This window comes from Rhinopithecus roxellana, chromosome 17 (genome assembly GCF_007565055.1).
Source record: "Rhinopithecus roxellana isolate Shanxi Qingling chromosome 17, ASM756505v1, whole genome shotgun sequence".
In the NCBI taxonomy this organism is placed as follows: Eukaryota; Metazoa; Chordata; class Mammalia; order Primates; family Cercopithecidae; genus Rhinopithecus; species Rhinopithecus roxellana.
This window is the reverse complement of record NC_044565.1, coordinates 66,616,051-66,642,411: the sequence shown is the minus strand read 5'-3', so window position 1 is coordinate 66,642,411 and position 26,361 is coordinate 66,616,051. Positions and strand designations below refer to the sequence as shown.

At 37.5% G+C, this 26,361-nt stretch overlaps 1 protein-coding gene and 1 pseudogene across 4 annotated transcripts in view; both read right to left on the bottom strand.

Moving 5' to 3' along the window:
- The window catches only part of LDAH (lipid droplet associated hydrolase), a 152,954-nt gene extending 127,112 nt beyond the window's left edge, over positions 1–25,842 (bottom strand). Inside the window, exons 1-3 of one of the 3 annotated variants that reach the window (XM_030921523.1) lie at positions 25,749–25,817; positions 10,682–10,789; positions 5,281–5,436 (exon numbers count right to left, since the gene is read on the bottom strand). In XM_030921523.1, the coding sequence (XP_030777383.1) occupies positions 5,281–5,434 (154 nt within the window). In that variant the 5' untranslated portion in view covers positions 5,435–5,436; positions 10,682–10,789; positions 25,749–25,817. Of the gene's footprint in view, positions 1–5,280; positions 5,437–10,681; positions 10,790–22,691; positions 22,727–25,748 lie in introns of those variants that run through there. The other 2 variants (XM_030921524.1, XM_010383002.2) reach the window with 2 other exon arrangements.
- On the bottom strand, positions 8,836–9,759 carry LOC104677872 (annotated as a pseudogene). Its single transcript, XR_750103.2, has one exon. The product of XR_750103.2 is annotated as a galectin-3 pseudogene (transcript).
- Positions 25,843–26,361: the final 519 nt, after the last annotated feature.

Here is a 26,361-nt window from a genome sequence, read left to right as displayed (position 1 = left end):
AACTCCTATAAAAGGAATAAATAGGGTCACATGATAGAGAAGGGAAGAGAATAGAGTGAAAAAAAGGTCTGAGGAGGTGACATTTACCCAAGACCCCAAAATGGCAAGAAATAAGCCTTGTGAAAATTTGAGGGAAGAGAATAAATACTAAGGAGGGAGAAGGTCCTCAAGAAATAAAGATCTTAGCTCTTGAAGAAATGGGAGACAGTCCATAATCCTTGGTTCCTCCCTATGCATCTGATCTATCAGTGTGGCTAAAGCATAACGAGAGATATCAAATCTTGTATGAGATCAGGTTGAAGAGGAAGAAAAATACAACCATGTGATACCTTTTGGGCCATGATAAGTAATTTGGCTTTTAATCTAAGTAACATTAAAAGAGATTGAGCAGGGTTAAGGCATAATTAGATTTAAATTTAAAAAAATTTTTCTATCGTAAAAGAGTAATTAGGAAAAATACGAAAATTTTCATAGCAATACATTTAGCAACTTAGATAAAATAGACAAACTTCTAGAAAGACAGAAACTATCAAAGTTTACTCAAGAGAAACAGATAACCTAAGTAGCCCTAAATTGATTAGATTAATTGGAATTTAAGTTAAAAATCTTCTCACAAAGGAAATCCAGGCCCACACAGCTTCACTGGTGAATTCTATCAAACATTTAAGGAAGAAAAAGGCCCAATCTATACAAACTCTTTCAGAAAATAGAAGAGAAATGTATTAGTCTGTTTTCATGCTGCTGATAAAGACATACCCGAAACTGGGCAATTCACACACAAAAGAGGTTTAATGGACTCACAGTTCCACATGGCTGAGGACGCCTCCCAATCATGGTGGAAGGCAAGGAGTAAGTAGCAAGTCACGTCTTACATGGATGGCAGCAGGCAAAAAGAAAGAGTGTGTTCAGGGGAACTCCTCTTTATAAAACCATCAGATTTCATAAGACTTATTCAGTATCACAAGAACAGCATGAGAAGGACCTACCCCCGTGATTCAATCACCTCCCACTGAGCCCCTCCCACAACACGTGGAAATTGTGGGAGTTACAATTCAAGATGAGATTTGGGTGGGGACACAGCCAAACCATATCAAGAAAGAAATATATTCTAACTCATTCTATGAGGCGAGCATCACCCTCATACCAAAACCATATAAAGACACTGCAAAAAGAAAAACAAAAAAGAAAACTACAGACCACTATCCCTTGTGAACAAAGATGGAAAAATTCTAAACAAAATTTTAGCAAACTGAGTCCATCAAAATGTTGAAAGCATAATACATCATGACCAAGTGGGATTTATCACAGGAAGGCTGGATTGGTTTAACATTCAAAAATTAACATTATCCACCACATTAACCAACCATAAAAGAAAAATCATATGATCCTCAACAGATGCAGAAAAATGGAAGTTTTATCCTGTCAGAAATATACTTAATATTGCAGCATGTATAATGTACCAAACTTGTAAGTTTAACTTCTTTAAAAGTAGCCATCATTTGCTATAGTTCCCTGTATCCAGTGGCACCAAGCAGCACTAGATTGGGCACATGGCACTTACATACAATAAATCCTTTCAAACTGAATGCATAGCAAGTAACATAAAGGTCTAACTCATAACAGACACAGAAGTGGAAAATGCAATGCAAAATGCTTAAATACCATTGCATACAGTACTTCATACTTCACCACTTAAACCTCCTTGTTAAAAAACCACAAAGAAAATTAAAAGGTCCATGTTTATGCAACTAAACAAGACACACACATGGAGGGGTACACGGGAGATCCAAGTGTAAGGATGTTGGAAAACATTCCAATACAGACATGCAGGTAAAATATTTAATCAAAAGTTTATATCAAAATGTGTTATAAACACACACTTGAACATGCTCGTAACAGTCAAATCAGTCAAATACCCACACAATATATAACAGAAGTTGTAGGGATCATCTCTAGGCCCTGACTGCTAATAAACTCCAACTATACAACACTGCAAGTATAGACTTATGCCTTCCAGTTAATTTTGTAGGGAAGGGAACGAAAACTGCCACATATCAAGTTAATATGGCACAGTATCTATATAATAGATTGCCATGTAGACAGACCTATTGGACTCATTCATGGAGCCTTATCTGCTGGATCTCCAACCACTGTACTCACAGCACTCGATACTTCACATGATTCTTTTATCTCCACATGACCTCCTAAGAATTATGATTCAATGTACTCTGTGGTGAATTCTCAATTTGATTCCCTTTGTTCATTTCACTACTTAAAGAAAGTCCAAGGACAATGTTACTTTACATAAATCCAAGATCCAAAATTCATTGGAAAAAATGAAACTAAATTAAAAGTTCTTCAATCTGATCACTCACTCGCCATTATCATTACTAACTTAGAAGTGAAGAATTAATTTTGCTAGCTGCAAAAGCAATGTGATTTAAAATGAAATGTTATGTCAATCTATCATAGATGGACATAACACGGTGTGATAATGGCTTCACAATCCTTAAAATACTGTTATCCTGATTATTCCCACAGTGTAAATAGATTAGCTTCCCAAAAACCTGCCAAAAAAGAAAATACAATTCTAAATCCCACAAACTAATGAGCAGGGCAAACATAAAAGAACACTAGGAAATGAAATGTGATCTGAAAATGTCAAAGCACTATAAACAATGAGACTGTCAAACTACAAATGTTTTATGCTTCCCTCCATCCTCAGTGTCTTCACTGAATGCTCCCTTTATCTCCTGACCTATCTGAAATCTGGCTCTCCCCTGTAATGGGCTGTCTTCCTTCCAATCCTCTTCAGCAGAGACCTCAGTCACTCTTCTCTAACACCACATATAACTCAATCAGAGCAAAGACTTAATGCAACACAGCATTCCTAGCACCTGGGATAAAAGAGTGAGTGAATAAATACTATCCCCAGGTGGGGAAGTGGGTGGGTTGTCTGTCCCACTTACTATTTCACCTCACTATTAGAACAACCTCTTCTCCTTTAAGACTCAAGCCATCCATTTCCATCTATCAACTTTTTAGTCACTCACACATTGCCTGAAAGCCTTGACCCTTAAATGACAGTTTCACTTGTCATGTCACGTCAGGACATTTCAAAATCCAGTTAGACTGACTGAGTCAAAAACTTTGTCCCATCATCATTATTATGATCAAATCCAAAGAACTTCACCTACATTAAACTTAAGCAACTCATTCCCATGACTCCACCCTGGATCAGGTATGCATATCACAGTCCCCTGGAGGGCTTGTTAAAACACTGATTGCCCAACCCCCAGACTTTCTGGTCAGGGATAAGGCCCAGGAACTGCATTTTTAAAGTTCTCAAGCAATACTTCTGATCCTAGAAGAACAACAGGCCTAGATCTTTTAGAACAACAGGCCTAGATCTTTTCATGAGCTAGAAATGATTAGCATTGGAAACATGATCTTAACTGTCAACAGAGAAAACAGCGGTCAGGAAGCAGGAGACTTCATTTCCCTCTGATATGCCTTTACACTTCTTCATTTTAGTAACCAATTTCACCTCCTTCTTTCTAACCTTAGAAGGATATCCCCTGTCGAGTTGAAGATAATGTTTCTACTTATTTTCTCTATCCTATGCTATATGCTATTCCAATCTCTGCTCCATCAAACCAGCACTTGCCATGCCTATAATTTCAAACTCTCCTTCACTACTGGAAAAGTACGTGTATTTTTATCTAATAGATGCTGCTGGACTGACTTTCAGAAAGACTGTTACATCCTGGCAGAAGAATAGTTTATTCCCAGAAGTGGTTAAAACAAAGAGAAATTCTGGATCAGGAATCTTAGTCCAGCTGAGAATGGAAGTACCTTACTGAGAAGAGGTTGGACTAGGCATAATCAAACACCGAAACTCCCAACACCTCCTTTCCCCTGTTCCTTTCTGAACATTAACAGACAGGTTTCCATTCCTCAAACAGGAGCCTGAAAGACTCCTCCCCAGGAAAACTGAACAATAAAAGAAAGAGCTTTCAGACACTCAAAGTTGGAAATCCCTCAATGAAATGCTGGGTCCTTACTCGATCACCTTAGAATGAGGCCCACCTAGGGTGACCAACCCCTCTGTTTTGCCTGAGACTGTCATGGTTTTAGTACTGAAAGTCTTATGTCCTAGAAAACCTCTTGGTCCTAAGCAAGCTAGGATGGCTAATTACCCTAGACACACCTTTGGATAAGCCCCAGCTCTGAGTGCAAAGCTTCCATTTTGTTTTTTATCTTCCTCTTAAACATGAACGGATAGTCAAAGATTGCCAGGCATTTGAGGAAAACTAAAGACTAATGCAAACAAAAAAAAAGGAACACAGTGAAAATTCTTACAAATGCAATAAAAAAAAAAAGAAAAGAAAATGATATTGCATCCATTAAACATGAGACTACAAAAAAGAAAAGAAAAACAAAGAGCTATTAGAATGATATGAGTTTCTGGCTTAAAAGGGCCCACCAAAACCCAAGTACATTGTATGAAAAAACACTCACACCAATGTGCTTCACTGATAAATTTCAGAATCTCAGAACAAAGAAAAGGTCTCCAAAATGTGGGTAGAGAAGCTTTACATACAAAAGGCGAAAATCAGAAATGATACCAATACTTCTTATAAGCAGCTCTGAGTGTTGGAAAACAATGATTAATGCCTTCTATTTAACGCCCTCCATTTTCCTCCTATAGAAAAATTATTTCCAACCTAGAGTCTAAGACACTATCCAGCATGCTGTGTTACTTCTCTTGTACCTCTTCTAAGGAAGCTACTAGAAGATGCGCGCTCTACCAAAAACAAGAGAATAAACTAAGAAAGAGGCCATCTTGGCCTCCCAAAGTGCTGGGATTACAGGCATGAGCCACCGCACCCAGCCAAATATTCTATAATAAACATATAATCATGTTGAAATGAGGCAGAAAAAGTTTAGAAAACTGGCAAAAATATTGATAAAATTTTAAATATTAAGAAATGCTTTAAAAACCACATTGCAAAACTGCATATATAGTATATACTTCCAACTGTGACACAAACACACACACAAATACACACACACATAACAGACAACATAATGTAAATACATAGAAGAAAAACACAAAGTCCAGCCATCAAAATATTAAGGGTGGTTGTTAACAATGGGTCTAGCGATTTTAATTCCTTCTCCAAGGTTTTCTATATTTACCAAATTCTCTATACTTTAAAATCAGACATAGTTAGGAGTATCTACAAAAAGTCTCCTCATCCAGACTTTTATACTCACCAGGAATAATGAAAATAAGCAGCTTAGGCCTTTTGACACTTTGATCATTAAAGAGGTCAGTCCAGGGCCCACATTTTAGAACCTGGGTTTCGACTCCACCACACAAAATGAATTCCTCATGCACAGGAATTTCTTCCTTGAGTTCTGAGTCCATTTCTAAATAAGGGGAGAAAAGTAGTATAAGAGTCAGTAAAATGTAAAGCCTTGAGCCAAGGACAAAATTCAAGAATAAAAAAGGGCCAATTTCAATATACCTAGAAGGAAATGCCACAAGGACATCTGGGAAACTTTAAGACCATTCAGTGATGCTGGATTATAAGATAGCAAGACAAGCAAAACAAACCACAAGAGTATTTAGAAAGGAGGAGACGTATCCTTGGCAAAAGGAAAGACTATAGAGGCGTTTGAGTCAAAACTGTAACTTCCACTTTCCCTCTGCTGGAATTCTCTTTTAGCTCTGTGCATTACCATGAGACATATTCCCCTACCTTCACCTGGTGAGAAAGTGCAGAGGTTCTGGCTTGCCCTTGCATTCTCCCCATAGAAGAGTAAGAGGGACAATGAACTCCCTATAGTCTCTTATTTCCTTGTATTACTCTTCTCTTGTCCCAAATTCTGTGTGTGTGTGGCTGTGTGTGTGTATGTATATATACATATCCATATGTGTGTGTGTGTGTGTGTATATATATATATATATATATATATATATTTTTTTTTTTTTTTTTTTTTTTTTTGAGATAGAGTCTCCCTCTGTCGCCTAGGCTGGAGTTCAGTGGCATGATCTTGGCTCACTGCAAACTCTGCCTCCCAGGTTCAAGCAATTCTCCTGTCTCAGCCTCCTGGGTAGCTGGGACTACAGGCATGTACCACCACGCCTGGCTAATTTTTGTATTTTTAGTAGAGATGGGGTTTTGCCAGGTTGGCCAGGCCAGTCTCAAATTCCTGATCTCAGGTAATCCACCCGCCTTGGCCTCCCAAAGTGCTGGGATTACAGGCATGAGCCATCACATCCGGCCCCAATAAGCATATTTTATGTATTAAAGCACTACATTAAATTATGAAATGGATAGGTGGAAAAAAAAACCAGGATATACTATCATGAACCATTTCCTGAGTAATCTGTTATGTGCAAAAATATAGGCCTCAATTATTTCTATCACTCCTCCACCTCTGCCTCTGCCTTCCTCATCTATTGACAGCACCAAATCTCAAACCTTCATTGGTCTTTGTCTTTCTCTTCCCCTCTCCTCCACTCACTCAAAGCACTCCAGAGTTAAGATTCAAAGGGCCTTTCTAGCTTATTCTCCTCTTACCACTTTACATCAACCTTGTACTTTAGTCTTCTCGTCCTTGAATTTCCCTAGTGCCCCTATGCTTTTCTGCTTCTACAACTTTGCTCATATTTAATTCTCCAACCATATTTAATTCTACAACTGCACTTTGTACAGTTTTCAGTTTATTGCCTCTCTACTCCAAATTCATCGTTCATTGTCTTATCTGGAAGAGTGGATCTGGGCCTTTAAAATATTTTTCCTTTGCTAGTTGACATGATGCTAAGCTTTGTCAATAGAGTGCACTGGAGAGGCTTTGCAGAAGGAAGAAGTTTTCTCAGCAGGTTTCTGGAGAGCTTATATTTTACCCCTCCACTGTTCCACTGCTGTGAGATTTCTCTATTGCAGTGGTTCACAACTAGAGACAATTTGCCCTCAGAGGACATATGGCAATATTTGGAGCTATTTTCCATTGTCACAACTTGGGGAACTACTGGGATACAGTGAATAGAGGCCAAGGATACTGCTAAATATCCTACAATACACAGGACAGCTCCCCACAACAAATAATTATCCAGCCCTGAAGGCCAATAATGCCAAGGCTGAAAAACAACACTGCTCTAGTACTAGGTGCCTACAGGGGAAAGCTTTCTCCAGCATCTGGCTAGCTGCTGTGTGCTTGCTTTCTCCAGCTCTCTACTCAGGCAGCAGCAGCACCATATCCAGGAGCCCCAGACCAGGTGGCTACTCCCCATCCCCTCTCCTCAGCCCACATGCACCGGCTTGGCCAGTCAGCCACCTGACCTTTGTTCCACACAGCAGCTTGGTATATTGCCTTGCCCCAAGCTGTACACAGCAGTGCTCTAGATTGCTACACAGGGAGGCCTCTCCAACTTACAATTCCAGTGGTATCTAAAGTGGTGCTCCAACTCCTTCTACTCACTAGCCAACCTCAACTCACTTGCACCCCAAGGGTTGTTACTGTGGCCCTGCTGCACTGCCCTGATTCCCTCTGCATGCTCTCCTGCCAGTCTTAACTCACCTGCTGACACAGTGTGCATCAGCTTTGGCTCAGACAACCCAGCAAATTTCTCTACCATCCAATGGGCTATAGCCACACTTTCAATGAGGTCTGAACCTCATTTCAATTCCGTCCTTCATTGGGTACTTTTCCTCAGCCCTAGGGTACCTTTTGGAGTTCTCTTTACAGAGTGACTTCATAGTTTTTCTCCTATCATACCCTAATAATTCTTTCTTTTTTTTTTTTTTTTTTTTTTTTGAGACGGAGTCTCGCTCTGTCGCCCAGGCTGGAGTGCAGTGGCCGGATCTCAGCTCACTGCAAGCTCCGCCTCCCGGGTTCACGCCATTCTCCTGCCTCAGCCTCCCGAGTAGCTGGGACTACAGGCGCCCGCCACCTCGCCCGGCTAGTTTTTTGTATTTTTTTTTTTTAGTAGAGACGGGGTTTCACCGTGTTAGCCAGGATGGTCTCGATCTCCTGACCTCGTGATCCGCCCGTCTCGGCCTCCCAAAGTGCTGGGATTACAGGCTTGAGCCACTGCGCCCGGCCCATACCCTAATAATTCTTTAAGTTAAACTAACAATTTTAGTTACTATGTGGCTTCTGTCTTCTGGTTTGATCCAGACTGATATACCTCTCGTGTGTCTGTGCAAATTTTTCTTTATAAATCTTTCCCTCATCATACACAGCTTAAATTCTACTTGTTACATGAAGCCTTCCTTGAGCACCCCAGGTAAATAAGGGAAATCACCTCTTCCTTTAAACTCACAGCATCTGTCTTTATTATAAGGTGGCAGTGGTAAAGGCACACAGCTAAGCTCCACTTGGTAAAATTTGTCATGTCATGTCATGCCACACTTTCCTACAGCACCACAGACAAGCAATTGATGCAAGGGCTATGTGTCCCTTCCCAGATTGAACATCCTAAGGCAAATGCAATGCTGGCTAGGAAGTAGTGAAATGGGAAATTCCACACATTGATGGTAACAATAAAAATGGCTTTGCAAAGCAATCTGGCAGCATGGATCAATACTCATAAAAGGTATAAACTTTCATTCAGTCATTCCATTCTGAAAAAAACCTAAAATATTTTAAGACTGATACATGGAATGCTAATTTTAACAGTGAAAAGCTGAAAAAACTAAATGGTAATTGATAGATGAATGGTTAATTATGATAACTCATTATCAGACACTAAAAAAATTACATATATGACTCAATATTAAGGAATAATTAAATAAATTGTAACTCAATATAATGATCAAATTTTTTTTAATTCACTATAATATTTATTAAGTAGATGACTTACAAGGATATTGATGAATGTAAAAATTTTCACTCACAGTGAACACAAAGCCTTTACACATGTAAGGTTTAGATTTTTTTTTCTTTAATCTGCCCCTTTCAGATTATATCATGGTGTATGAAGCATTGGTGAGGTCTATGTCACCAGAAATTCCCAGTTTGCTGATTTCATTGAGCTGTTTAACCCGATGATTGTACTGCAACAAGTGAGCATCATTTACCGCAACCTTGAAGTGGTCAGATTCAACCAGTACTTGTATTTTGAATGGTTTCCCACTTTCAAATGGGAAAACTGACTGTCTTTCTTCCCTTCCCCAGTTATTATCCAGCTTTGTATTGCAAACAATGACTCTCCTGTTGTTCTCATTGAAGCGTGGGTTAAAGTGGAAAGCAACATCATTCCCTCTCTTGAAATCTAAAGCAATTCTGTTTGCATTAGGCTTCACCGTGCCCAGAATTGTTATCAGCATGCGAGGCACCACTCCTCCAGGCAAAGGCAGGTTATAAGGCACCGACAGTGGCCCAGCAGGGGCGCCACAGGGGCCAGTGGCAGGGTAGGCTCCGGGAGCACTTGGCTGTCCAGGAGATGGGTAGGCCCCAGGGCCACTGGGTGGCCATGGGTAGACTCCAGATGCTCCAGAATAAGCTCCAGGTGCTCCAGGGTAGGCGCCTGGAGGTGCCTGTCCAGGATAAACCCCTGGGGGTGCCTGCCTGGGGTAGGCTCCAGAATAGGAGGCCCCTGGGTAGCCCCCTGCCCCAGCAGGCTGGTTCCCCCATGGGCCAGGCCATCCTTGAGGGTTTGGGTTTCCAGACCCAGATAAGGCATCATGGAGCGAAAAATTGTCTGCCATTTTCCGCTGGGTGGCTGGCTCCGGATGGCTGCTAGCGAGGAGGTACGGGCCATAATGATCAAATATTAAGTTCCATCAAAACTGCTCTAAGTTGGTTATAATTTATGCATTTCTTTTCTAACATTTCTAAAATTTCACTTCTCTAGCCTGATGCTGTATTGCCTTTTCCATTCTCTTTATTCCTTTATTGTTTATTCTGTCAATTTAGTGAATTTAGGAAGAAATAAACATATTTATTCTAACCTCTATGTTAAACCAAAAGTCCAAAACTGATTCTCTTGAGAATACTTAGAAAAATGAAAAATCCTCACTTAGAAAGTGGAGACCACTGTCCATTAAAAATACATGGACCAAATAAAGTATCACTTCATCTTTTCTTATGGACTGACCTTTTACTTCACTAATAAATACCACTGTAGCCCAATCTCCAAAACTACCACAAACTACAGTATATTTATATAAGTTCTGACCTTTATAATGTGTTAGAAACAGCATTAGATTTAGCAGTAAACACTGTATTAAATTAGAGCACTGACTGAGAAGACGCTGGCCAAACTGAATACCTTCACCAGAAGAGAATTTAAAGTTATTAACTATAGTTGTTAAATATATTCAAATCATAAATATCAATACTTAACTTCAAGTAAATGACATCTTGGGAGATTGATTAGCCACAAAATCAATGAGAATTCAAGTAGATATGAAAATCAAGCTCAGTCTATAAACATTGGAAAACAAAAAAGTACAACTCTAACATCTCAAATAAAATACAGCTGAGAAACATGGAATTAAAATGCTGGCTAGCTGCTGTGTAGCTTCCCCTGCAGGCACCTAATTCCATGTGTATTTATAAAGCATCTTTTATTTTACTTCACTCTCATATTTCTGAAACTCACACACCCATGTAAAAGCAGCAATGGAAAATCTGAGGCACAAGAATTAAAACTCTTTCTTACCTAAGAATCCAAGGTAGTTCAGTTCTTCAAATAAGTGTCAGATTAACAAAGAACAGTATGTTGTAATTATATATTGGTGAAGGATAATGGCACGCCTTCAGCCTCAGCCTATAAGCAATAAGCAATCTTTAATAAAATCAATTTTGGTAAGCAGCAAGACTTGTGCTAGATAAAAACTAAGCATGGATACAATTTGTGCATCTTAGGCAAGACTATTTTCTTAAATATAGGTTTTAATTTGCTTAATGGGCTTCTAGGGTTTTTTTCCAATTAAATCTCATACAAACCTAGATAATTTGACTAGTATAAATTTTAGAGGTTCAAATTTATAATATTTGTTATAGTATGTATAATATAAACATAAAGTCATGGGCTGATTTATTTACATGTTTAAATATATACTTAATATACATTAAGTGATTCTATGTAGTTAAATACTTTCAATATTTATTATAAAGTTAGCCATTGAGAACAGTAAGACCATACTAATAAATAAAATATTTGAAAGTGGAGTTATAAATAATACATCTTAATCAGCTTCAGCATACAGTAAAATGTCTGCATTTTACTTTGGCTACTTGGTAAGAATACTGCTTTATTCATGTAAGAACTGTAGATGATTACAATTTTTTAAAATTTTGTGTTGCAATGTCCAAATAGTTTTCAATTAAATGTCCAGTCTTTCAATAAAACTTGAAAAAGAGGTAATAAGATGGTTTTCTTTCAAAGTTAAAGAACCAACAATATCTAATCATAACTTACATTATTTATTACATATGTAAGATGAACAGGAAGCTTCTACAACTTCCTCAAATGCCAAAAACTTTATACCTGATATTATCAAAAGTGGACAACTTTGTGGACTCTGTTATTGTCCCACAATGCCACACAGCAGAACTTCCTCAAATGCCAAAAACTTTAAACATAATAATATCAAATGTGGACAATTTTGTGGACTCTGTTATTGTGCCACAATGACACAGAGCAGAGCACATACTTTGCATGTGTCTGAACCTTCATTAGTGCTATTCCTAGGCACTAGGATTAAACCTACTTGGAAAATATATGGTGACTGGTCAAGTGCAGGTTTGACTTTTAAAGGTCCAGGGCAGAAATACAAAATTTTTAATTGGTATCAGAAGTTTTACTTTGATCATTTTTAAAAATTGGCCTACAAGCCAACATAAACATGCTGGTGATCTGTATATCCCAAATAATCTTCCATTGAGAACAATTAGAAAAGCCAGAAAAACCTTTAAAAAATCTGTTTAAAAAATTCGTAACCACTGAAAGAATTTACAAGACTGTGAAACAAACTAATAAAATATAGAAAATAATTAATATAGAAATAAGCAGAAAGCAGAGAAGCAATAGAGAATAGAAAATACGACACAAAATGTATGAAACACAGATAAAGATATGAATGCAGGAAAATTCAAAGTTTTGAAATGCATATATTAGAAAACAAGGCTGCAAATAAAAGAACCATTTGGCTTAAGGAATTAGAAAAAAAAAAACAAATGAATCCAAATAAAGAAAATAGAAAAAAGATAATAATGTAGATATTAATGAAATAGGAAAAAAGTTTACATTAGAGAGGATTAGCAAACCCAAAAGTTTTTACTTTGAAAACACCTATAAATAAGCAAACCCTTGACTTCTCAAGAAAAGAGATGGCACAATCAATAAATATCAGAAGTGAAAAAAGGAGATCACTCCAGATTCTACAGACATGAAAAAATAATAAACAAATATTATGAAGAAATGTATGCCAATAAACTTGACATGGACAAATTCCAAAACAAACAAACAAACAAACAAAAAAACCGAACCCAGCAGATACAAAAAGAAAAAAGACTAGAAGACTCTTAATAGACTTATACCTTAAGACAAAATTCTTGGTCCAGATGAAATTAACACTTAAGGAAGGAATAATACCAATTTTACATAGAGTTGTCCAGAGAACAGAAAAAGAGAGACACCTCCCAACTCTTTTTATGAAATCAGCAATTCTTTGTAATTTTTAGTTTAAAATGTACATTATAATTAAGGTTGAGATAGATGCAAAAACTATTCAGAATATTAGCAGACCAAATCTAGTGCTATATAAAAGGGTAATAGATGACAACCAAATTGTGTATATACCAGAAATGAAAAGTTGTTTAAATATTCAAAATTTAATCAGTTTAAGTTACCACATTAACAGGGTAAAGAAAACTTATATAATCATCTCAATTGATAGAGAAAATATTTTATAAAATCCAAGAGTCATGAAAAATTCTTAAAAAGTGAAAAATAAAGAAATCTTTCATAAAATATAAACATGAAATACATATTTTTTCATATAATACAAGTATTAAAAATCTTCAGTAAATGTTTTACTACGGGCAAAATATTGAAACCCTCTCTGAGTTTGGGATCAAGATACGGAGGTCTGCTATCAACACTTCTATACTTGAGGTCTTAGCCAATGCAATAAGAAACCAAAAAAAGATATAAATGTATTTAGATTGGATAGGAAATGTGATTATTCACAAACATGATGATACACATAGAAAATGCAAAAAAAAATCCTTACATATACTAATTGAATTAATAAGTGAATGCAACATGGTCATTAGCTAAAAGGTCAATATATGAAAATCAAATGTATTTCTATATACCAGCAACAAACAATTTGGAAATAAAATTTTTTAAAAAGAGACCACTTACAACAGCATCAAAAAAATCAAATAGGAATAAATCTAACAAATGATGTGCAAGACCTCTACACAGAAAGCTAAATGGTTTGCTGGATATTACTGAGAGAAATTAAATAATGAGGGGACAAACCATATTCATGAACTGGAAGACTCACTAGTATAAACTCCAAATTAATTCTTAGATTTGTAAAATTCTAATCCAAATCAGGTTTTTTTCCCTTTCCTTTTTTTTTTTTTAAATGGAAATTGGAAAGCTAATTCTAATATGTATGTGGAAGTGTAAAAAGTCAAGGATAGCCAAGACAAGGCCAGGTGTGGTGGCTCACACCTGTAATCCCAGCACTTTGGGAGGCTGAGGCAGGTGGATCACGAGGTCAGGAGATCGAGACCATCCTGGCTAACACAGTGAAACCCTGTCTCCAATAAAAAGACAAAAAATTAGCTGGGCGTGGTGGCGGACACCTGTAGTCCCAGTCACTCAGGAGGCTGAAGCAGGAGAATCACTTGAACCCAGGAGGCGGAGCTTGCAGTGAGCAGAGATCGTGCTACTGCACTCCGGCCTGGGCGACAGAGCAAGATCCACCTCAAAATAATAATAATAATAATAATAATAATAATAATAATAATAATAGCCAAGACAAGTTTGAAGAACAACTACAAAGTTGGAGGACTTTACCCTATACCCAGGTTTAATAAAAACATACCATTATTAAATACAAAGACAGACAAAATAGACAAAACAGTGGACAAGAACAGGGAATCCAGAAACAAATCCAAACATGTATCTTCATGATTTATGACAACGGTGTTCTTGCAGAGGAGTAAGGAAAAGAAGGTCCTTCAAATAAATCATGCTGGTTCAACTGGATATCCATGTGGAAAATAAATGAATCTTGACTCCTTTCTCACATCTTAGACAAAATACAGTACTAGGTATATTATAGATCTAAATGTGAAAGGTGAATAATAAAGCTTCCAAAAGATAACATTGGAACATATCTTTATGAGCCTAGGGTAGCCAAAGGTTTCTTAAACAGGGTAATAGTAAACATTAGCCATAAAGGAAAAGACTGCCGGGCGTGGTGGCTCACACCTGTAATCTCAGCACTTTAGGAGGCTGAGGAGGGTGGATCACAAGATCAGGAGATGGAGACCATCCTAGCCAATACCATGAAACCCCATCTCTACTAAAAATACAACAACAACAAAAAAATTAGCTGGGCTTGGTGGCACGTGCCTGTAATCCCAGCTACTCAGGAAGCTGAGGCAGAAGAATTACTTGAACCAGGAAGTTGGAGGTTGCAGTGAGCCAAGATCGCGCCACTGCACTCCAGCCTGGTGGCAGAGTAAGACTTAAGACTTTATCTAAAAGAAAAAGAAAAAGAAAAAAAAGGAAAATACTTTCAAATTCCATCCTCCACTAGAATTAAGAACTTGTATTTAGCAAAAGACACTATTAAGAGAGTCAGAAGGCAAGTCACAGAGTGGGAGAACACTATACATATACACACACACATATATACACATATGTATAGTATTCTGAATACGAGCCTGTTGTTGGGAAACATATATATACACATAGGATATAAAATATAGATTTCTCCCCCAACATGCACATATCCAGAATTTACAAAGAACTTCTACAAATCAGTAAGAGACAACTCAATAGAAAAATGGGCAAAATATTTGAACAGGCACTTCACAAAAGAGACTATCAGATAGCAACTAAACATAAGGGCTTTCTAGAAGAGTAAAAGAATATTGATACAGAAACTACAAATAAAATACCATTCAGGGAGGAGACTGATTTGCTGGAAATGCACAGGCCAATACTGAAGCTGTCCTACTGTCTACTATGAAGGCCTTGAATGGCAAGCTAAAAAATTAGAAAACCAGTAATTCCACAAGCAGTTTTTCCAAGGAACATGTATCACAAGCTATTAGTTACCATACTTAAGAAAATAAACTATTCTCAGGAAACATTGGGTGTTTCAGTTACTCTCACTACCTAAAATATTACTTTAAAACTTAGTGGCTTAAGACAACCATTTACTATGCTTACAGATTCTGTGGGTCAGGAAATCAGAAAGGGCACAACAAAGATAGCCTATCTCTGATCCAAAGTCTGGGGCCTTAGTTGAGAAAACTCAACAACTGGGTGTGACCTGATCACTGGGGGCAGGAATCATCTGGAAGTATCTTTATTCATATGCCTGGTGACTGATGCTATTGTCACATATGCTGTTGGCCTGGAACACCTGCATGTGCCTTCTCCATTTGGCCTGCCAATATGGGCTGCTTTAGGCTTCTTCAGAAAATGGTGGCTGGGTTCCAAGAGCAAATGTCTCAAGAGTACCAGATTGAAGTTGTATCACCTTTTATGACCTACCCTCAAAAGTCACACAGCATCACTTCCGTGTTAGACAGAAGCCCATCAATATTCAAAGACAGCATGTTCTTTGTACAATATGACCTTGACATTTCTACTGCAAGGGGTCAGTAGAAGAAGTGTCAAAGTCATATTGTAAAAAGAACATGTGGTATGGGAGTTACTATTGTGGCCATCTTTGGAAAACACAATCTGGAAAGTTAAGTTAAACACAAAGGCACGTAAGCTTTACTTCTGAGGAACTTTTTCAAAGCACACCGATAGGAACTGTGAATGTTGAAGTTGGGGACATAGTATACAACAGGGTTCCACAACTCCTGGGCCATGTACTGGAACTGGTTAGGAACCGGGCCACATAGCAGGAGATAAGCGGCAAGCAGGCATTACTGCCTGAGCTCCGCCTCATGTTAGATCAATGGAGGCATTAAATTCTCACAGGAACACAAACCCTATTGTGAACTGTGCATGCAAAGGATCTAGGTTGTGTGCTCCTTATGAGAATCTAATGCCCGATGATCTGAGATGGAACAGTTTCATCCCAAAACCATCACCCTCACTCCCCACCATTTGTGGAAAAACTGTCTTCCACAAAAGGGGTCCCTGGTGCCAAAAAGGTATACGACCTTCTAAAATCTGATTTGACTATATTTCATTAATAGTGATCCTACTAATCTCTCTCATTAATACCTCATCTCCTTCCTCAGAACAGTTTGGGAAAATGTTGTAGGAAAGAGAATCTGGTGGATTTAAAAGGGAGAGGGACTGGATTAAGCTAGTTTTTTTTAAGAGGACTATGAAAGACAGAAAAAACAGAAGATTACACTAGAGTTTGGAAGCTTTCAAAATAATCTTCTTTAGATTATTTCAAAATAATCTTCTTCAGATTATTTTGATAATAATCGATCAAATGTAGGCAAGAGTGGGAATGAAAAAGGAGCGAATGGGAGTCTAAAGTCTTGGTAATGATATGGAGAACCAGGGATGCGAAAGGGGCAGGGATGACAGATTTTGATGCCAAAGATGGGAGGAATGAAAGCGCTACTCACATACATATAGGGGAAATATAAAAGAAGGGAAATTAGTGGGAAGAAAGGAAGCTAGGATTAGTTACAAATGTAGTTAAAGTTTCAAGAAAATAAGGAACAAGGCCAGAAGACAATGTGAGCCACAGAACTAAAGCTCAAGAGAGGACAAAGTAGACATACAGTTTCTCCAGCTGCTTCTTAAAGAACTTCTCTATCTTGGCTTCCATGCCACCTCCCAGTCCTCATTGAGAACCTTTTCCTCCCCTATTCCCTGTTCCCAAAGTTTCTGTCCTGGGTTCACTTCTCTATATGCTCTCCCTTTGAGATTACATCCACTTCGAGAATTAGCCATGTGGGAGAATCCTTTATATCTACTCCTTAAGTTCCTGTCAAGTTTTTCCAGCTATTGAACATTTTTATCTGGATGCCTCATTGATGCATAAAAAATGGCAAATATAAAAATCATCTTGTTTTAAAAATCAACCCTATAAACCCTACATCATGACTTCTCTGCTGCCATATATAGAACCACTATTCTCCCAGTCACCCTAATTCAAAAGCTTCTTTTGCAACTCCTGCTATATTTTGGGAGCAATATCCATAGGTAAGGAAAAAAGACATCAACAAAATAAAAAAGGAACAACTAGAAATAGGCATTAACTAAGACATGTAAAGTAATGTAAGCCAGTGAGGAGTGTTTCAAGAAAGTTGCAGGATGGTGATAAAGTTTTAAAAATAGGTATTAACAAATGTCCAAGAGCGTAAGAACCTAGGCAACAGTAAGAACAACTGAGAGTGCTTTCTGTAAGCCAGGTACTGTGCTAAGCACTTTACAGATGCTATCTAAATTTAATCCTGATGACGACCCTATGAGATGGGTACTATTATTTCATCTTCCCACCCCAAGAAAATATGTGAGAAAATTGATTGAAAGACATTAAGCAATTTGCCTAAGTCACACAGCTAGTAAGTTGTAAAATGGCAGAGTCAGAATTTGAACCCATAAATGTCTGAAAGATCCAGAGCTCATGTTATTTTTAAAATTTTACTTATATGCATATATATAATTTCACTTATATGGATAAATGAGATACAATGCATGCTGTGATTTTTCTAAACAATTTCTTAACCTTTTGCATCATGCCTCCATTCTACCTCTCCTCCTTACTATCCATATCTCTCCCAAACCCATGTTACTTCCATAGTCTTCCATATTCTTCTATAATTATACACAAATACATGTTAAGCATTTATGCATTTTTTTCATGAATGAGTTGCCAGTATTTGACAAATAGTAGCATATTATATACACTTCTATGCATTTTGCTTTCATATTTAATAACATATGGATATCCTGCCAAGTCAGAGTTTATATAAGTAATTCATTTTTAATGGTTCCATAATGTGGATATACCACAATTTATATGACCATCTCCCTGTTGCCAAGCACTCAATTAGTTCCCAGTTTTTTCAGAACAATGCTGCAATAAGTACCCTTAAATACCTATGTTCTTACATATATTCATATCTACCAGCACTTTTGTTTTTATAGGCCAGATTGCCAAGTGTGAAATTGCTGGTTGAATTTTAATAGATGTTGCCAGATTATTCTCAAAAAAAGAATGTAATTCTTTTAGTGATGTAGAAAGTTATCTTTCCCTCTACAACCCTATCATCACTAAGTGATACCACTGTTTGTAAGTCTTACAGTCTTTGGATATAAAATACCTTATTCTTTAATTTGCATTTTACTGACTACAAGCGTGTTTAAGCATTTTCTCATGTTTGTTAGCTTTTTAGACTATCTTTTCCGTAAATTGTCTCTTCATATCATTTGCCTAGGTTCCAAGTGAGTTATTTATCTTTTTCTTATCAGTCTGTAAGAAAACTTTGTATAATGCAGATGCTAATGCTTTTCTGGGCTTCCATATTTTACATACTGTTTCCCAGATGTTTAATTTTTATTAATCTCTACTTCTAAACCTTTAATCCACTACATAAGGATCCAATTTTATTTTCTTTCAGATGGAAAGCTACTTGGGCTAATACCACTGTAATACAGAAACCATCTTTTTCCCCACTAAATTAACATATATTCTTTTTCATGCATTAACTTTTTATACTTACTGAGAAAGAGCTTTTTAATCACAATGTTATACTGTCAGTGAGCCTGACAATGGGGGGGGGGGGCTATGGTTTATTTTTAATTATATCGTAGGGATAGGAATCAAACTGATAAACCTCAGCAGTCAATATAACCTAAATCTCAAGTATGGTCACTGAAAGTTACCCATTCTACTTAATTTTTGTTTTTTCTTAGATTTACCTCATTTGTCAACTATGTAAAATCTTCAGTATTCTTCAAGGGAAAAGAAGGAAAGGAGAAAGAACTTTTTGTTTTTTAATTTATTTTTATTATTTCTTTTGAGATAGGATCTCACTTTGTCACCCAGGCTGGAATACAGGGGCACAATCTTGGCTCACTGCAGCCTCAACCTTCTGGGCTCAAGCGATATGCCGGCCTCCACCCCACAAGTAGCTGAGACTATAGGCACACACCACCATGCCTGGCTAACTTTTTGTATTTTTGGTAGAGAAGGGGTTTCACCATGTTGCCTAGGCTGGAAGAAAGAGCTTTTTAAATCTGAAACTATATGACAACTTTAAAAGTTTTAATGAAGTAAATATAAATATTTCATTCCATCTTCATTCCTGGTTCCTTTTCTCTAGAGTTTCAAAATTCCTACTTTACCTGTCAGCAAGATACTATAGACGATTTTCAATTTGCCAATGCCTAAATTCTCTTCTCTATTTCCTTCCCCATTTCCCTTTTATTAGGGCCTCTAACAAGGAATTACCTGAGACAGAGAGAAAAAAACTATATACGTTCATGCTTCATCTGCTAATTACAGAGTTAACTTTGCAAAGAAGGTTTAAAATCTTGAGTAACATTAGTTCATATATACAAATAACCTAAAACCATTACTAGTTTTTCCAAGAAATTCCATGTATATTGAAAGTAGCTCTCCTTGAAAGATGAAATGTTTTAAAAAGAATAAAAAATAATTATAAAATTGAAAAAATACTAATTAAAATTAAAAATTTGCTGGATGGGCTCAATAGTAGAGTAGAATTGACAGAGAACAGGATCAGTGAACTTGAAAACAGATCAATAGAATTTACTCAGTCTGATCAGAGAAAAACAGACAAAGAAACAAGAAGGGCATCAGGGACTTGTAGGACAATAACAAATGACCTAACATTCACCCAATCAGAGTTTTAGAGGAAGAAAAGAAAGTATGGCGCTGAAAAAAATAATTAAAGATATAATAGCTGAAAACTTCTCAATTTGACAAAAGACATAAATCTACAGAGTCAAGAAGCTGAGAAAACCTTAAGTAGGAAAAAATAAAAATACAAGATACATCATAAGTCAAAGTTTAGAAAACTAAAAACAAAGAAAAAAATCTCCAAAGCAGCCAGAGAGAAATGGCACATTACCTTTAAGGGGAACAATAATTTGAATGCCATCAGATTTCTCATCAGAAATCATGGAAGACAGAAAGAAATGGCACATTTTTCAAATATTAAAGTAAAAGAACTGTCAAGGCCAAATTCCATATAGGTGAAAACCACCCTTCAGGAACAAAGGAGAACAACATTCTCAGATGATGGAAACTAACTTGTCACTAACAGACATATCTTTAGGAAGTTCTCCTAAAAGAAGTTCCTCAAACAAAAAGGAAATGATGTATCAATAAGGTTTAATTTGAGTAAAGGAAGAACACTGGAATGGGTAATAGTCATGGTAAATATAAAATGAACTATTCTTCATCTCATGAGTTTCTTAAATCATATTTGATAGTTGAAGTAAACGTTATAACATTTGATGTGGTGTTCAAGGTGTATAGAGAAAATACAACTATTAAATTTTAAAAAGGGGGCCAGGCGGTGGCTCATGCCTGTAATCCCAGCACTTTGGGAGGCCGAGACGGGCTGATCATGAGGTCAGGAGATTGAGACCATCCTGACCAACACGGTGAAACCCCGTCTCTACTAAAAATACAAAAATTAGCCAGGCGTGGTGGCAGGTGCCTGTAGTCCCAGCTACACGGGAGGCTGAGGCAGGAGAATGGCGTGAACCTGGGAGGCAGAGCTTGCAGTGAGTGGAGATCGCGCCACCGCACTCCAGCCTGGGTGACAGAGCGAGACTCCATCTCAAAAAAAAAAAAAAAAAAAAAAAAATTTAAAAAGGGAAAAGGAAAAAGGACCTTTATGGAAGTAACGTCTCTACACTTCAACTGGCAAAAGGCAATAAAATTATCCCTTGTGATGAGTTGTTACATCTATTGTTATACCTAAAGCACAATAAAAAAGGTTAACTTAGCCAGATACTCAAAAACACTATAAACACGTCAAATAGAATTCTGAAAATATTCAAGAAACCTACAGAAAGAGAAGAGGAACAAATATGAAAAACAGGAAATAAACAGAAAACAAGTAACAAAATGGCTGGCTTAAGCCCTACCATATCAATTACTTTTAAGTGTAAATGATATAACTGTACTAGCTAAAAGACAGAGTTTGGCAGAGTAGTTTCTTTTTTTAAAGGGCCCAAGCATATAGTGTCTACAAGAAATTCACTAAAACATAATGACATTGGTAGGTTGAAAATAGAAGTATGGAAAAGATATGCCATGCTAACTACTCTTTTTTAAGTAGTAATGGCTACACTACCATCAGATAAAGTAGACTTCAGAGCAAAGAAAATTATTGTACAAAGATACAACGATTAATTAATCAAGAAAACATCTTAAATGTATATGCACCAAACAACGGATATTTAAAATACATGAAGCCCAAACCAACAGAGCTAAAAGGAAAAACAGAGACATTTGTAATTATAGTTGGGATCTTAAGCAACAAAAATAACTATTAGACAATCAAGAAGACACAGAAGAACAGAACAACACCATCAATGAACAGGACATAACTGACATGTATAGAACACTGCAACCAACAATAGCAGAATACACATGCTTTTCAAGCACACATGGAACATCCACCAAGATACACCATACCCTCAGTCATAAAACAAACTTAAAAATTAAAAATTACACAGCTTATGTTTTCTGATCATTGTGGAAAAAACTAGAAATCAACAACAGAAAAACAACGGGTAAATCACCAAAAACTTGGAAACTAAACGACACTCCCAAATATTTTCATGGGTCAAGCAAACTTCTAAGGAAAAATTTAAAATATATAGAACTGAATGGAAATGAAAATACAAGACAGCAAAATTTGTGAGATACAACTAAAGCAATGCCAAGAGGGAAATCAGAGCAATAAATGCTTACATTAAAAACAAAGAAAGATCTTAAACTAATAATCGCAGCACTAGACAAGGAGAAGCAAAATAATCCTAAAGTGAGAAGGAAGAAAATAATAAAAGCAAGAGCAGAAATCAATGACATTAAAAATAGAAAAATAGACAAAGATGAAATAAAGAGCTAGTTCTCTGAAAAAGGTCACTGTAATCAGCAAATCACCACTGAAAAAGATAAAACTACACAAATTACTAATACAGCACCAATAATGAAACAAGGGTTATCACTAAAAACCATGTAGAATACTATTACGCTATCAAAGCCTGGCAAAGGCAGTAGAAAACAAACAAGCAAAAAACTACAACACATCTCTCATACCTACACCTTAACCTCTCATACCTCTCTACCTATACCTTAACAACATATTAGCAAATAGAATATGGAAATATACAATTATATACTATAACCAAGTGAGATTTATACCAGTTATGTTCAACATTTTAAAATCAATGTAACTCACATCAACAAGCTAAAGAAGTATGAATTCACTAAACATACACTTACCATATGATTTAGTAATTGTACTCTTGGGCATTTATCCCAGAAGGGGAAAAATGTATGTTCACTCAAAAACCTTCACACAAAAAGTTCATAGAAGCTCTATTTATAATAGCATGACCCAAATGTCCTTCAATGAATGAATGGTTAAACAAACTGCAGCATAGCCATCCCATGGACTACTACTCAGCAATAAAGGAATGCATGATACACACAATTTGGATGGATCTCAAAAAGTTACATATGGTATGAGTCCATCTATACAATATCTTTGAAATAACAAAATTATAGAGATAGAGCAGTGGTTGTCACAGGTTAGGGATAGAGCTGGGACAAGATAGTTTGACTATAAGGAGGCAGCATCAGGGGGCCTTGTGGTGATGGAATAATTCTTTATCTTGATTATGGTAGTTATAAGAAGCTACACATAGACCAGTGTACACACACAAACGAGTCCTTATAAAGTTGGTGAAATGGAAATACACTCTGTGAATTGTATCAATGCCAATTTCCCAGTTTTAACATTGTGCCACAGTTATCCAAGATGTTACCATTGAGGGAGGCAGGCTTAAGGGTACATAGGGACTTCCCCGTAAAGTTTTTTGCAACTTCCTGTGACTATGTAATTATCTCAAAACAAAAAGGTTTTTTAAAAAAGTTATTAATAATTATACATGTATTTAATTGCAATTGGTATAATAAGTGGTATGAAAGGGGAAAATTGGGAATCTTAGCACATAGCCCTATATAAACTTGAAAACATACAGGTGAAAGTCAACATATAAACAGATGATGCATAAACAGAATTTTTTTTACAGTCTGCTGTAACTATGGGTATCCATCTCATCTTTCTCCAGAATAACATGTAAGAACAAATAATTGTTTTCTATATCCTGACTTGATCACCATCTAGCCCCTTGCAATAAAACCACTTTTTTTTAAACTTCTTTTCATTTGCAAATTATATTCTCTTCCTTTCTCATCAGACCTTAAGGAGACCTAAAAAGCAGGCAATTAATAGAACAAGAAATTAAAGGTCAAAGATGTTTACATTTTTTGTTCAAGGACATAAGCATTTAAATGGCAAAATAAATTCTACAGTCCTCTGATACCTATTCCAATATTTCCCAGTCACATATAGCTTTGAAATATTATATAACACTAATGAATCCAAAAAACAAACTGCAAAATATTGTAGGAGAAAGTCCAAGTGGTAATGACTATATGTTACACCAAGATTCTGTGTAGTTGTCTTTGCTCCTGCTTGATGTGGTTGCGACATGAGCAATTTCACAATTCTTTTTTTAATGACTTTTACATTTCACCTACTTTTGCTATATTTGCTATCTGAATGACTGCACACTAACCCCAGTGAGAATCTTCTTAAATCTGTGCAAGTCGGCCAGAAAATCAAGCTTAAATGAAGATAAAATCCATGACTACTGCTGAGGACATATTAAAAACTAAAGCACACATTACACTCAAGATGAACTTGCTGAATTATCTTTACTGCAAAAAGGCAATTTGTTTTGCACAACTCCTTTGCTATGTCTAAGGTGGCAACTATGACATCAAACTTTCTTGTAATCACACACACACACACACTTTTTAAATGTGCCAGAGAACAGCTTTCAGCTTCTGGACATCAATTAATGCCAAGAATTTCATAAGTGTACAAACTACTTACCTATATTAAATACACTCATTAGAAATAATATACTAATTTCCCTTTGGTTGAAGTATACTTAAAGTGACTTCAGAATTAAGTGCTTAATCTTAAATATATCATGGTAATACTACAAGGGAGAAAATGCTGAAAGCAGAGCAACATTTTAACAAAGAAAAAGTCCTCCGGTCTGAAGGCATTAAGTTATCAAAAAGCAAAATATTAAAATGCAAAATTTTAGATGGGCACCATTGTGTTGCCTTGATTGTGCCCTAGAATGCTACATGATGGAAAGAGGGGCCTTAGCAGGTTTCCAAGCCTTTCACCTTTAGGTGGAAAAATGGGAAAACACACAACAGAGACACTCCTACTTATAGTTTCAGAAAGAAGTTTAATTAAAAAACAGCTTTTGAGAATAAACATTCTGGAGATGCTTCTAAATCTTCTGGGTTTCTTTTGGTTGTATCTCTTTCTCCAAACAGATTTGTTCTTTCAACTATAGGACTATCAACTCTTTTTTTTTTTTGAGACAGTCTCACTCTGTGGCCCAGGCTAGAGTGCAGTGGCGCGATCTTGGCTCACTGCAAGCTCCACCTCCCGGGTTCATGCCATTCTCCTGCCTCAGCCTCCCTAGTAGCTGGGACTACAAGCGCCCGCCACCACGCCCGGCTATTTTTTTTTTTTTTTTTTTTTTTTAGTAGAGATGGGGTTTCACCGTGTTAGCCAGGATGGTCTCGATCTCCTGACCTCGTGATCCGCCCGCCTCGGGGTCCCAAAGTGCTGGGATTACAGGCGTGAGAGCCATCGCGTCCGGCCAGGACTATCAACGTCTTGTGTTTGGTACACAGGACACAAAGCAGTTGGCCGGTAACTACTTGCGAGGGAAGGCGCGAATTAATTAATCAAGGAATAAAGTGCCCCAATCTGCATCCTGTCTTGCGTGGGGAAGAAAATCAAACTAAGACCCAAGGGTGAGAGTTTACGGTAAAGGTCTTTACCGTGAATAAAAGGGGGCGTGAGCACTAAACGCTGGGGGCAAAGAACACTCACGGCCCAGAGTTTGACCCCTCCTAGCCACTTCTTCCCGGCCGGTTGCCCAACCTTTTGGCCTCTACTCCTCCACGGGGGAGCCGTAAGATTCCCTCACAGGTGGGCTGCACTTAGGGGTTCAAATGCTGCATTCCCGCGCTCGGGTGAGCGACTAAGGGACTCCCAGGCCAAGTGGCTCCTAACTAGCGAGCTGTCGGAACAGTATTATTTTCGCTGCTACGGGCCATCTGGCCCAGGGCAACAGGGGCTCTGCGAGGAACCATAGAGAAGAGGCGCCAGATTCCGCGTGCCTGCCCACCCGTCCTTCCTTTGGGCAGTCACCCTGAGCTCGGGGAGCTGTACCTCACCTGTCCGCCTGGAAGGCGGCCGGCTCTCCCTGAGGGTCCTGGGAAGGCGGCACAAGACCGGAAGTGCTCCCTTCAGGTGACGTCACAGTACCGCGCCGCGAGCTGATCCTGGAAGCCGATGTCAGCGGGACGCGCGGCGCACCAGCTGCCTGGGAGATTTCTGTTTGTGGCTTGGAGCCGGTGGTCCAGATTCAGAGAGACCTCTTGGAGGGTGTTGGGGTTTTCCTTTCTTTTTCGTTTGAATTTTATCCGCCTTTTATTTTCTGTCATCCTTGATATACTTAGGGCTTCCCTTTCCTTCTCTCTCATTTGTTCCATGTCTGCCCCTCTTTTCTCCCTCTTCCCATTTCCCTCTTTCTGCATTACTAGTTGCATATCTTCCCCACATACACAGCAAAGTTGATTCTCATTTGATCCTGTTCATAAGCATGATCAATAAAGTATTTTTTAATTAAGGTGTTGCCAACTTTAAGAAAATTCAGAAAATAATATTAAGTATAGAGTTGATTTGGGCTCAGTGCTTGAGAATGGCCACTCAGGAGCTTAGATTCAAGTTGCCTTGAATATACACTCCAATTAGCAAGCAGTCAGAGTAAGGTTTTAAGGAAAGGAG